This window comes from Solea senegalensis, linkage group LG17, assembly GCF_019176455.1.
Source record: "Solea senegalensis isolate Sse05_10M linkage group LG17, IFAPA_SoseM_1, whole genome shotgun sequence".
NCBI classification, from domain to species: domain Eukaryota; kingdom Metazoa; phylum Chordata; class Actinopteri; order Pleuronectiformes; family Soleidae; genus Solea; species Solea senegalensis.
The window spans coordinates 2,081,603-2,095,621 of record NC_058037.1 but is presented as its reverse complement, the minus strand read 5'-3'; the positions used below and the strand labels follow the sequence as shown (position 1 = coordinate 2,095,621).

Genomic DNA, 14,019 nt, shown 5'->3' with positions numbered 1-14,019 from the left:
TTAAGTTAAGACTGCACTCTTGAAACATAATCCTTTCAATGAGAGATCAATTCTGAGACCAATATTTTTTGTACATGTGTAGAAACATGTAACTGCATCTCAATCCCTTGATTTTATACACAGTTATTGGTGGATAAAATAATCTGCACATGCATATGAATAATCAGATGTAAAAAGAAAGTCTGTAAAGGTACCTGCACATTGACATGAATGGCTGAGCATGCATAGGCAAAGACATGTAAAAGTCAGATAGGCTTTGCACTTGAAAGTGTTTTTACCCTGAGGCAAGTGAAACGGCTCTTTTTGTCTTTTTACACAAAAGAAAGTGTATATTTATGGAGTAGCTCAGCGTCGTCTTTATGCACCACACAGAGAGCAAAACTTTTACTTGGATAGCAGATGGTGTTTCTTATTTTTGGGGAGCTTTTTGCCTTCATTGGATAGGACAGTGAAGCGTGAAGAGAGAGGGGGATGGCATGCAGCAAGGACCACAGGTGGAATCAAACCTGGGTCACTGCAAACCTTTGCCCTGTGGGGGCACCAGCTCTACCAACTGAGAGATAGCATGTAGTAGTGTATTGAGGCTTGTTTTGTTTAGGGGAGGAGCCAAAAATGATGCATCCGAAGCCTCACTGCCCGGCTGTACCAAGTGATTGCTTCGTGAAGTGGTTCAGATTTTGCTATATTTTGCTACAGCTATATAGACCCCTCAGGCTCCAATCAAAATGTGGGTTTTTGAAGGAGAGTTGCTGTCAGTTGAGAGTTTGGATACTAGAGTTTGGATAGTGTTTATATAGTTTGGAGATAGTTAGGAATGTTGCGGCTTTGTGGAGATCAGTGATGGACTTGGCCATTTTTCCCCCCAACCGGTGCGCATGCCGTCGATGCACGGCTGCCAGCTTATGCAGTATCGTTGGCATTTTGCTGGCAGTGATGTCTGAGTCGTTCTGCCCATAGCAGCACAAGATGCAGAGTGGGATATTTGTCCCTCTCCAGTTCACACTGAGCATCATAAAAGGGCTCCAAAAATGACACTAACATGCCCAAAGTGTCGGGGGTTTCGCACACAGTGGCGTCAGGTCTGCCCCTCTCCATCAAGCAGGCAGCCAGATTTACTCTTCACCACACATGAACAGCCCTGGCCCGGCCCGACCCATTTGGATATTTTTTCGGACCGAACCCGACCTGCTGAGAACTCTAATAAGGGGCTCATTCTGTGCTAATGAAATTCAAATTCCTACATTTAGGTGATTGTACACTTTTTTTAAAAAACAAAACAAAAAACAAAACATCAGTCTAATTATATTACTGCAAAATGGAACTCATTTCAGCTAAATCTTACATACTAGACCTTTAACACAGATCTATCTGTGCCATATTTCCCTGTTGTTTGTAATCTGTAAACTCTTATTTTGCCTCTAACTTCACTCACTGTCTCTGGGTGGGAAAGAACAGGGCGGGTGTTTTTCAGGAGTGAACAGGTTAATAATTATTCTCTCAGGCCTCCTCACCATGTCGTGTGAAAAGCAAGGGCTTGGCACTTCTTGTTTTTGAACCCAGTCCTGAGTTCCTAAAAGTCTGCACAAAAGACCCGTTGCCTAGCTGCGACTGAGAAGCCTCAGTGTGACAGCGAGGCCTGCCTTTGTGTGTGTGTGGGTCTCTGACTGAACAAAATCTTCTTTAGAATCGACTGGAATGCAGCCGGGGAGAGAACCCCCACACCACCACCACCACCACCCACCTTCTTTTAATCTTGTTCATTTTCATGCTGGCAGGAAGGAATCATTCAAACACTTTTTGCGTTAAAGCTTTTCATGTATTCACATTGTGTGGTCTAAATAAAAAATGTTGGGAATGTTTATGTGAAATGTGTCGGACACAAACCTTGGGTCACCTCGACATGCCGTGACACTGTTGTTTTCAGTTGTTTTTGTGCCTCTTTGTAGTTCTTATTCTGATTGTAGGTCTTATTCTGCCAAGGAAATCGGAGAAAACCTTTATCTTTTTATCTTGTCAAACATGAAGGATGCTTTTAACCCAGCAATTTTTGACTTAACGTAAGTGGTAATACATGAAAATAATACGGGAAAGATAATTGAAAACTTGAAGAGCAGCCAAAATGTGTTCCCCTTTGAAAAAAGAATGATATATAATTTAACAAACACACAAGAATCTTTATTTAATGTTTTTAGAGACAGATGATAGTTGAATTGCACATTTTCAGTGTTCCATCGTCACACAACTCAAAATATATATATTGTGACCACCTTATAACCTATAACCTTTCAGTTTATTTTGTTTTACTGCCATTTCTGTACCACCTAATATTTTAAGTAGACAAACCAGTAATTTCCAACATATTTATTAACTTTATTTTATGCATGTGTTATTTAATAATTCTTAATTAAATGTCCAGATAAAAATATATATTTGCCAATCCCAAAACAATCTTCTGTGACCTGTCAATATAGGGAATATAATACAAGTTTAATAATAAACAAGTTTGTCTTCTAACTGGATGACTGGACGTCTGTGTCACTAGTAGGATTTGTTGATTTTTACTGAAATATTTGGTAATTAACAGTTTAAAATCTGCAACCAAAATGTGGAGTCTGCAGGTTCCTGATGAAATTTGAAACGTCAGGCCTGCAATTGACTCACTTTGCATTGAAAGCACAGTAACACAACACTAAGTGGAGCAACATTGTTGCTGTGCACCATAAACATACAGAATATTCTGTTCATTATAACGAGGCAACTTTCATTTTTGTCATTTTCAGCGGTTTTCCTGTGTACACTGGTCCTTATCACCCACTGCAGCCAGGACTCCCACTCTACGGACAAGAGTACAGTTTGAGTAAGTACTGTATGTACACATGGAATATTCTGGACTAAGTGCACACAACGTCTTTAGTCTCATCTGAAGTAGGATGTGTCCACATTGTTGGATGTTGATATTGAGAATTACCTTTTAACCTACAGTACTGTGCTAAAAATGTTTAACCACCAGTAGATTTGTTGTTTTAGCAACATTAAAATGTCCATGTATCATTATTTCTTAGTCTCTATATAAGAAATCAGCCAGAAAATACTGAAAATATGTAGGTAATTTTCCGAAAAATGGGCCACACTGAAATAATAAACCTGTCTTTATCATTTAAAAATAAAAATAGACTCTGGCTTTCTTAAACCTGGAGTGGAAATCTAATTAATGTCATTGGTAACCAAGTTGAAAATGACTGCTGTCAAAAGGTCTATTATACCAGGTTTATTCAAGACATGCTTGAGCATTACAAACACAAGTTTTACAACTTTAATTTGCTAATAATCTGAAACCAACTTTCAATCGCACAAACGCTAAAAGATTGCAGAATTTGTCACAGAACATTGAATCACAAATTTGCCTCTGCTAGCCACCAACAAAGGTAATGAAGAAGGTACATTTAAAAAAAAACCTAAATTTAGACCATGTCATTTCTTGGCTTCTGTACAAAAAGGTTTGCCTGCATTACCTTGCTTAAGAAGTAGTGAAATAACTTGATACTATGTGACCCAGTAAAGGATTTGGCCGGGAAACTGTATTGCACAGTGGTGTTTTATGGTTGAGTTCCAGTGAAGACCTAACGCTACGGAAATAATCCACTTCTCCGTGTGGATTTAGCCTTGTATGCCTGCGGTGCTGTAAATTGCTCTCGTTGAAGTCATCTGCTCCGTGTTTTCTTTGTTTCCAGTAATGAAAAAATACAGTCAGTCATTAGAGGGACTGTCATCACAGATTAGACTCCAGGGATCAGATGGGACATGCCTCTTCCTCTGCAGGGCAGAGCTGTGTAATCAGCGTTGACTTGAAAAACGTTGCTTTCACTGTCTCTCACATCCTGTGCACGCCTCAGGTTACCAGTTCGTACATATGACCTTGTCATGTTCCTGTGGTAATGAACTGTTAAGTGCTAATCCCTTTCACTGCTCTGACTGCATTTGTAGTGTAAAAGGAACCACTCCTGTCTAGACCAGTGGTGTATACTTCAGGTCTTAAATTATAGACTTGTCCAATTTTACTATATTAACAATGACAATGTGATTTAGAATTTCCTTTTTTGGGGGGTGGGGGTGGGGTTGCAGAGCCACTGCAGGGAAGGATTATGCACTTAATCTACATCATTCATAAATAATTTACCACATATTATTTACAGTACCTCTCTTCTACATTTATGTTCTTTTGTGAGCACTCCAACTGATAACTTTCATCCAATGTTAATATTTAGCCCCGCTGAGGCCATTCTATTAATTTAATTTATGTCTTTTCTTTATGTAATCTACAAATTTGGTTTGCTCTGAATTTTATGTAAATTGATCTTGTCCGGCCTTCAACTTGGACACAGTTTTTAATTTCAGCACCCTCTGAAATTGAGTTTGAGCCCCCTGTTGCTGGCAAGATTCATACATTTGATTTGTTTAGCACTCATTACATCAGTGAGAACAATGACTGTCCCATATTAAAAGGAGTTGTAAACATGTGGTAATGATTTGAAGGTGAGTAGGTTGGGGATATGTTTGGAGAGAAAGATACAGCTGTGGTGGAGGCTCTGTTGGTGGAGATGAATAAAAAAGCCTTACCTACTGTACATGCATTCCACTCCGCTTGTAGAGACTGAGAAACTAGATGACAGATCCACTGATGTGCTATAATGATGATGAGATTTACGATGAGTAACTTGAGGTGTGGCGGTGTTTTTTACTTTTTAGTCACTGTCTTCCTTGTGGTTAGAAAACCGCAGAAGTGTGTCACACAGAAGAAATCATGTTTGCAGTGGTTAGGGCTGTGTTCTTGAGTTTTATGCCTCATCTGTAGCTGGAGGCATAATGTTTTCAAGTTGTTCACCCATCACAGTCTTATGAATATGTCAAAAAACATCCTGATGAAATAAATCCTCTCAAATTTGGCTTGAACTTGGCTTAGAGATACAATACCCTGCCTTAAACCGGAGATATTGCGGTTTACAGACAGCATTTGTGAAGACATTTTACAAAACCTCGGGGCTCTTTTTAACTTATTTCCTTAAAACTCAAATTGTGCAACATAATGCATCTCACAGATCTTTTTTTGACACAGAAAACTTGACTCCATGGAAATTCTCTAGAGCTATGGTTCCCAATCTGGAGTCTAAGCCCGCCTTAGGGGTGGTGCCAGAGATCACATGGGGGGGTGCAAAGCTTTGACTGCTCTGAGTTTGTGAGGTTAATATAATTATTTTTGTGCAGCACAATCAGACACTCTACTAGATAATTATAACTCAGTATCACCTAAATAAAAACTATAATTTTTTTGGTCCACCTTTCAATTTATTAAACTATTTGTCACCAACACCTGATCATGTTCCTGTTGTGTGAGAAACGTAAAAGTAACAAAGACTCACTGGGATCTAAAAAACAAAAAAAGAATATTGTGCTTACATTCAACATAAACATGTCCAACACTCTCTAAATCCATAGGAATACATCACCTTTTAATGACGCCATGCGCCTTACCTGTCTCTGCTATAAGGTTAGACAATTCATAGAAATTAATTGTTGACGTATGAATTGTCGTATGAATTGTACTTAATGAGTAGTTGTGATCCATTGGTGAGAAATACACACATTAAAATGAAAAAAAAACAAACGATGACACACTGGCTAAGTACTACTACTATTACTTTCACTCGGATGTTTTACTGGGGTTTTGACCCAGATGTTAAAGGATACTTGAGGATGAACTTCAGTGGTCAAAGGTCAAACTCACACTGACCTTAGAAATGACTCAATTGCCATGAAATTGACACAGACATTGACTTGGACTCAAAGATGGACTGCCAACATTAAATTCCTTTTCAGTGCTCTGTATTCTAATTGTTTTTCTGTGTCATTGTGTGCAGTGGACTTCCTTTCCTGCACAGTGGCTACCAAATGTGCCCCCTCTGTTGTTGCTCTCATTGCAGATTATTTCTGTCCAGCCCCCAAGGATTGGACAATAGATGGGCTGGACACTAGTGATGTGACTCCACTGTCAATTCCCTTCCTGTTTGTCACCGTACTGTGAGCAGAGCACATGTGGACTTGTTTTTCCCTCCATCCATGCATTTCCTGTTCTCTTCACTGTAGCTGAGAGGATGAAGGCGAGGACTCCTGGCACTTTGTGGCATTTGTAGCAGTATCGGCAACACTGGCAGCTTTTCCAGCTCCTGTTTGACACCCCTGTCTGTAGCAGAGCTCACCATGAGTTAGAGGGCGTCGGAGAGCGTCACCACAGCTGCCTTCCCCGCCATCTGGAGACTGCAGCATCACTCGCCCCGCTTCATGAGCCAGCAGGATGCGGCTGAGGTCCTCGCACTCTCCGAGCGCCTCCTCGTAGCTTCTCATAAAGGACAGGCCGACAATGTGGTCCAGCTTATCAACAAGGGGGCAGAAGTAGCAGTTACCAAGGTGAGTGTGTGGTGATGTGATCTGTTTTATTTGTGATTAAACAACTCATGGTATCTCCAGAGGAGTTCTGAACCAAAAAACTTCTTCCCTGTTATTTCAGTTTAAAGCTAATTTTCCATTTGAATAACCCTATGGTACCGGGCTGGGTGTCAAAATTTGTGGACATAGTTTTGATTTCACACACGAAGAGTCTGGGTTTGTTCCAACATATTCTGGGGGTATTGTTCCACTGTCTGGTAGTAAATTGGATTTAGTTGGTGTAGACTGAAGCTGCTTCCAGATCAACTCTTGTGCATTTTAGCATTAATTTAAAATTTAACAAACCAGTGTAGGGTTAGGTTTTGAGAAAAATAACTAGTTAGAGTACTTTTTCATGACCAAAAAAATGACAACCCCTATGATGTACGTATCTGGTCAGTCTCACTGGCAACTATGTCGTAAGAGGACCTCCCTCTTACTCACCTGCATGTCCTGCCAGCTTTTATGAGCTGCAGAGTAGAAGGATTGATCCAGTGAGCTGTCATGACCATAAAACTCTTAGTGTTGGCTGTCCAAATGTATTCAGAGTGCAATGTTTTTCTGTCAAGCGCTGTTTCTTCTTTACCTTGCGTCAAAGGTGTTGTATTGATTATCTAAAGTAAAGTTGGAGAGCCAACTGTTAACAATGGTGGCATCTTCTCCACCTGCTACAAGCTCATTAATCTTTCTCAGAGTGACAGATTCTACTGAGTTAAAAGTAAATTGATGTTGTGAAACTTAAGCGTCCTTCTCTTCTACCAGTGATGCAGAGCTGTGCTTAGCTTGCAGCTGCTTCGTCAAGTTTGAAATAGAATTCTCACAGTCAACAGACTCCTGTTACCTGTGCACAACTTGCAATTTACTGTGAAATTCTGGTGCTTTCCACTGACTAGTTCAGTATTTTCACAAAGAGTGGCCATCCATCCATTCTGCTGTGGTGTTCACTGATCTGCAAGCATGGATGTGCAGTGATCAGACTGTGATTATCGTTGCGCACACGTCAGTTTTCTTTCTGGCCACTGAGTTCTGTAAGAAATGACCTTTGGTGACAAGATGAATGTAGGTTCAGAAATAATGGGTTAGCCTGTTTGTTTTCAGTGAGTTGTATGGATGTGGTCTAGATAAAACAGCAGGGACGGCTAGTCTTCATTTCTTGGTTTTATATAACTGTCCTCTGGTTGATGTTCAACTGAGACAACTGTCTTTTGGTTTATTAAATTTATTAACTTTCAGGACAAGGTTTGGTGTATGGAGGGTGTAGAAAAACACATGACACTTAGAGTCACTGTAGAGATCAGGTTGGCCTCCACAGTCCTCTTCTATGATTAGATTTAGGTAGCAGAAGCACTTGAGGTGGTTTGTGGTTTTGATTAAATACAGTAAATATAAATATGTCACTATTATCTACACTGAACCAAAATGTACAGTCTTTCTCTAACCTGAACAAAGGGCTCTTAGAATAAATGTCACCATAAAAGGTTAAATACTTTTGTAGTCACTGAGAAGATCGGACACTTGAGCTGTTTTTCTTCTATTTACTTAAATTTACTGGTTTTTGTGAGTAGTCACAGGGATGTAAATCCAGTCATTTTTATTTCTTTTCACAAATCTCTTAAAGCAGTGAAATACAAAGCTGAGCTGCTGCTCACCCTAAACTAAGTGTGACAGTGGTAAAATGCAAAATAATCTCCTAATTACACTGAAAAACAAAGTACAGAAATAATACGTTTGTCATGAAATTTCCTCTGATTAGTGTTCGTTCCTTTGTCTGTTTGCAAAAAAATTGACCCAGTGATCATCATTTTAAGTGTTGAGATACTAGCGCCTGTTAAATGTTATTATTAAAATAAATAAATAAATCTCCACTATTACTCAGTGCAGACATTTTCATGACCTTGTCCATGGTTTTACAGAATTTTTGCAATCAAGATTTTGGAGAACAGCGAAGAAGGCCTTGGAGTCTGTGATAAGTGTTTTGTAGGAATTTATTTTTAATTTACTTGGCAAAGGAGAACAGAGGCGGCATCAATGTACCTCCAATTCTGAAGGTCCTCAAACATGTCACATATAATCATCTGTTTAATGACCTTTAACATATTTCATTAGAATCAGGAAGGAACAAAGTCTCTCTGGAATACTCTTCTCACAGCTGGATATTTATCAATGTTTTGAGTTGCACCAGGCTCTGTTTGACTTCTAACCGGCAAGGAATGAACATAATAGTGTTCTCTTGGAGCCAACCTTGGAACTAGCTCAGTCTGTACAATAACATGTTCCCGTAACTACTGGACTCTCAAATAGCAATGACTCTACATTTATAATAAGTAATATTTATTAATATATACACTGACTGAGGGATAATTTCACAGATGGGCAGTTGGATGCCTGCTGTAGCAACAGTCAGAATGGCTAGTTAGCTCCTTATAAAATAATAATAATTTGGCACATTAGTCTTTCATACAAGCAATGTACACCATGCTCCTGTTGTGACTGTGAACACTGGTTTATTATTATTATTATTATCATTAATATTGTTATTATAATAAAAAAGTGCAGGAAGTAGTATGACACCATAAATCATGACTTGTCGGCTTCATCAATAATGGAATGCAACCACCTGTGCTAACAGATGGTTGAGTAGGGGAACAAAAGCTAATCCCTGTCTTTAACCCCTCTCCCATGATCCCATCCCTGAGAGTTATTGTTGGCTTGTCAAAAACATAGCAAAGGTAGCACAGTTTGACTAAACAAAGCACTTTATTATAGCTATCTAAATAATATAAACTACAAAGTTGGTAAAAACTGTTTTCTTGGTAGTTACAAATGTAAAACTCTTACACTGGTCATAAAGTCAACTTGCCTGCACTTTTACAGGTGATATTTGTCGTGTGCCAGCAATCTGTTCAGTACATTATACAGCCAGATTACAGTCAACATGCAGTATTATGAGATCGACTGTGATGTGAACATCCTGTGTCTGTCAGAAAACAGTCCCATCCTGAAGAAACTCAGGATCAAACTTGTACATCGTCTCCTCATCGAGTTTATCATTTAGTACGATCATACCTGCGAGATCATTTCCTTCTGTGGGTGGCCTTCATAAATCTGCTTCTGTTAGCATGACTGGTTTATTCTTGTTTCCTGGATGAGTTTAAGTTTTGTTTTAAAATGTACTCTAGATCAGATATTTGAAATGCAGTGACTGCTGAGTTCTAGTTCTGTCCTTCACACTGGATGTTTTTGTTGCGTGTCATGTGCTTTGCATTTTCTGTCCCGGCACAGCAAATCAGTTTTCCAAGGGTACGTCAACACATCATGGCATCATATTGTAAGAGCTACAACAAAATGATGTGTCGTGCTGCTCGCTGGCATGATTGTGTTTCAGCCATCTGTATTCTGGCAACATGCCATTGTGAAAGCTTAATCCAGGATAAAGGGGGTAGAGTTCATATGAAACATTCTTATGCTCAGGAAAAGGAATGCAGGATGGATTTTTTGTTGAAGGCTAATATGATGAATGAGGCTGAGGTAGAGAAACATAAACCAGATAGAGGAAGGCAAAAAGGACGTCTGAAATGAAAAATATGGGAGTAAAAACAAAAGACAGAGTGAGAAAGATGTTTGAGCTGTCGGTGCTTTTTCAGCCCTGGGTTTAGAGTTGGGATTAGAGGTTGGTTGCATATTGAATGTATTCAGTTGCACATATTGTCGGGCTGCAGCTCGTTATTTTGTAATTCTTAGCATTTATACTGCATATACATTATGTGTGTCACTCACTGTAACTCTCAGCCTGGGTTATTGGTACTGTGTATTATATATACTCACATAGAGTTTCCTCCAAGACAGTTAAGTTAAAAGTCTATTTAAGGGAGGAGGCTAAATTAAACTGTGTTTTTTTTTCTCTCTCTCACCCCTAGTTGTGACATTCAATGGCCCTGCACTTATCTATTTTTTTTCTAAAGGCCACTAAAAGCTGCTTTACATCATGGTTTCCCCGTTCATTCACAGATTCATACAATGGATCTATGTGCGGTGCATATTTGCTATCAAACATCTTTCTTACCCATTCATTTTCTGCATAGAGTAATGTGGGGGTCAAATGTCTTGCCCAAGGACACATCGGCATGTAAACGAGCGAACTGACGAACTGACTCTGCCACTGACCCACCGTCGCCCAGAAAATTACCGAAATACCGCCACAACAAATAGGTGCTTTTAATATTTTGGCTTTGATTAGAATGTGTGACATTTTTGACCAAGCAGTGTATGTTATATTGTAGTATATGTCAGAACAGACTATTAAGACCCATTAAAGCGACTGCGCCTAAGAAAACAGACACACAGTGTCACAAACAGACCCTCAGTCAGTCTGGAGACAACACAGACCCCCTGATCGAGGCCTGCCGTGTTTACCTGAGCTCACTCTGTGGCTTCCCTCCAAGTCAGGCCCAGCGTAACTCAATCCGACGGGCTGCGTGAATGCAGAGCCGAGCTGAGCCACTCCCAAATAAAGCACACACCTCCCAAACACTGAGATAATACCTAGTCGGGTGTGATGTGGTTTGTGTTGTTTTGTGGGAAACGAGCTTGATCTGTAATTAAACTGTATTTAGTCAATATAATTACAGATTAAAGGGCACTGCCTGGAACCTTTTTGGTTCAAGAATGCTTATCTAAATGCTGACTTCCTCTCCAATACGGATAAGCAGAGCTGATTATGTTGGATGTAATGTTCGGAATGTCAGGACGTGTCAGGAGTTTGAAAGACATTTCCTGCTGTTGGTGTAACTCGTGCCATCTCCCCGCGACTGTAAAACACACAGCATTGTTTTGTTTTATGATTGCAGTGTCAGTTGTAATATTTCAGGTTAGGCTGCTGCCTCCAGTCGCACGCAGAGGAAGTGTCCTGGATTATTAAGGATGTACACAGTGAACGATGAATCGTCATTCAGATGGATTGATTATAAAGTTGTGATTAGGGGTCTAATGCAACTATGACACATGAACTTTTTCAAAGCCTCCTCGTGGCTCATCCACTACTGAAAGGCATGCATGCATTTGGCAGATAGAAAGGATTAAGGCTGTGCAGATACTGTCATTATTGAGCAATAATGTAATAATTATTTTCGCTTTTCATCACTTTATCATGTTAATCAGTTAATGTCTTTTTTTTTTTGCACGTGTTCAGTTTACAAATAACGTGCTTTTGTGCCTGATTCATTTTCTAATTTTTCAGCTCTATATACAGTATAATACTAGTTCTTATTTTGCAAAACTTCTCATCTGCCCTCACTCAAAAAACACTTACACGATCAAATTGTTTGCAAATGTCTTTGCAATTTTATAACAAGCAAGCTCTTTTTTTGTAATATCGTTCTCTATAATTTATGCTTTTTTTATTTTGGAGATTAGATTACAACTTAAACTGTTAAATCCATGCATATAATTAGTATCATTGTTTCTTTTCCATCAATTAAATTATACTGATTTCCTCTGTAATGGGGTAGAGACAAGGATTTCTACCATAAGTGAGTCAAAAGGACTAAAGGTTTGGTGAACAGATCCTTTAAACCTTTTGTGTGACCTTTTGGCTTCACCCCCCCTCATAGATCCTTATATTGGCAGGATGCACTGTTCATCCATTGCTCAGCAAACATGAACATCTGTGCACATTGTGCACTCTTCCGTTAAACCACGGATTAAGGATTTGTTTGCTTCGAGTTGACTCATTACTGATCCCTCGCTGTCTTCAGTCATGCCACCACTATAGTTCCTTACACTGCAGTGATATCTGACTCACTGGACTGTGACGTGGTGTGTGGGAAAGCTGTGGTGGATTCTCTGGAGGGAGATTGTGTGTGCTCGTGTTGGGTGAACTGTGTTGTTTTGTCTGTCGGGTTGAGTGGTTTCTGTGTTTCTGTGTTCACAGTATGGCAGAAGCCCACTGCACTTGGCTGCCTATAAGGGCCACATTGAGGTTGTGCGTATCCTGCTTAAAGCTGGGTGCGACCTGGACATCCAAGACGACGTGAGTAGATTCGCCGGCGGTCTGTCTGCTGCGTCGGCCTTATTCCCACTTTCCATCCACCTCCAAATCACACTGCAGTCCTGATCGGTGGTTACAAGCAGCTGCTTCTCTTTTTGCTTTTAGCACTCTTGATTTAGAATAATATATTTTTTTAGACTTTATATTCTTCCTTTTTTTTTTACACAAATACAACTATAGTATAATGACCTCTAGTGGCCTTGAGTGGGACTCTTTGGACTTCCCACTGGTGGGATGCAAATCCCCCTTCCCCACAGAAAGCAATAACCCAGATCTCGGGCACAACCAAATTCACTCTGTGTGGTCAATGAGCTTCACGACAGGCTGCAGTACATCCTCCAGGACTGGAGAGAGCAGGAGGTGCAGACTGAGGCAGGAGGAGGAGGAGGAGCAGGAGGGGAGAAGACAGTGGAGGAGGGCTGGGAGAGTGAAGGAGGTTAGCCAAACCTGCTCCTACTGAGCCAGTGGAAATCTGTTACCCCATCCTTCCTTCCAAACAAATGCCACTTACTCAATGTTGCTGCTGCTGCTGCTGCTGTGCTTAGCTCAGTTCCTATCCTAGCCTGGAATGATCCTCCCCTCCTCCTGTCTCTCCTGTTTTTCCTCATTGCTCTTCCAGGGCTTCCGTGTCAAACTAGTCTGTCTCGGTCCCATTCACCACTAATCTGCTCTGTGTGCTGGAATTCCATTTATGACTGAATATAAATGTGAACTAAACTTTTTTTTTTCTGAGCCTGTACACCCACTGATTTTACTCGTGTGTATGGACCAAAGTGGACTCTTGCTGTGGTCTTATTAAAAGTTACAAAAGACTTGTAAAACTGTAAAGAAATAGTTTGATTTGGGGGATTTGGTATTAACGATTAGCGTTAAAAAACAGATAATGCAATTCCCGATTCATAACACCAGAAGAGCATTGGTTGCCACAATGATAGAAAACCATCTGTAGCTCTAACTGGATAATATTTCATATTCTTATTTTCTTTTGATTCATGTTATCTTGTAATTTCTTGTAAAAACAGAGATGCTATTGGTTAGTCATACTGTATACCTTTAGACCAGCCCCACTGTTGGTACCTGAACATTCAGTGATAAAGATAAAATTGACTAATAGTATTATCAATGTAGTCTAGACAAAGAGCTACCAACACTTTTAAAGTTAAATTTAAAGGCATTTGTATCTTTTTTTTGTTTGTTTTCAATTGTTACAGAAACTAGAAAAATGACAGTTTGTGATTTTAAGCTGAATGGACTAACAACAATTCATCCATTCACTTAGCATTAATTTGCTCTCTGACTGCACCACAGTCGAGTTGGCGAGTTTAGCCGCTGGCAAAGGTTTCTGTTTTGACCACTTGTGATGGTACAAGCTAATCTCATTTTACATATTGTATTTGTTAACAATTGTTCTTTAGAAGTGGAAATAGTTTCACATAAGAAGCAGGAATAAAACCAAATCCCCTCATACTTGGAACTATGTCATTTTCCAAAAA

The 14,019-nt window shown here is 39.8% G+C and overlaps 1 protein-coding gene across 4 annotated transcripts in view; it reads left to right on the top strand.

The window, feature by feature from the left end:
* Positions 1-14,019, top strand: part of ankrd6b (ankyrin repeat domain 6b) — a 37,111-nt gene that overhangs the window by 9,893 nt on the left and 13,199 nt on the right. For 2 of the 4 annotated variants that reach the window (XM_044049167.1, XM_044049166.1), the window contains exons 2-4: positions 2,781-2,857; positions 6,142-6,462; positions 12,410-12,508. In XM_044049167.1, the coding sequence (XP_043905102.1) occupies positions 6,337-6,462; positions 12,410-12,508 (225 nt within the window). In that variant the 5' untranslated portion in view covers positions 2,781-2,857; positions 6,142-6,336. Of the gene's footprint in view, positions 1-2,780; positions 2,858-6,141; positions 6,463-12,409; positions 12,963-14,019 lie in introns of those variants that run through there. The other 2 variants (XM_044049165.1, XM_044049164.1) reach the window with 1 other exon arrangement.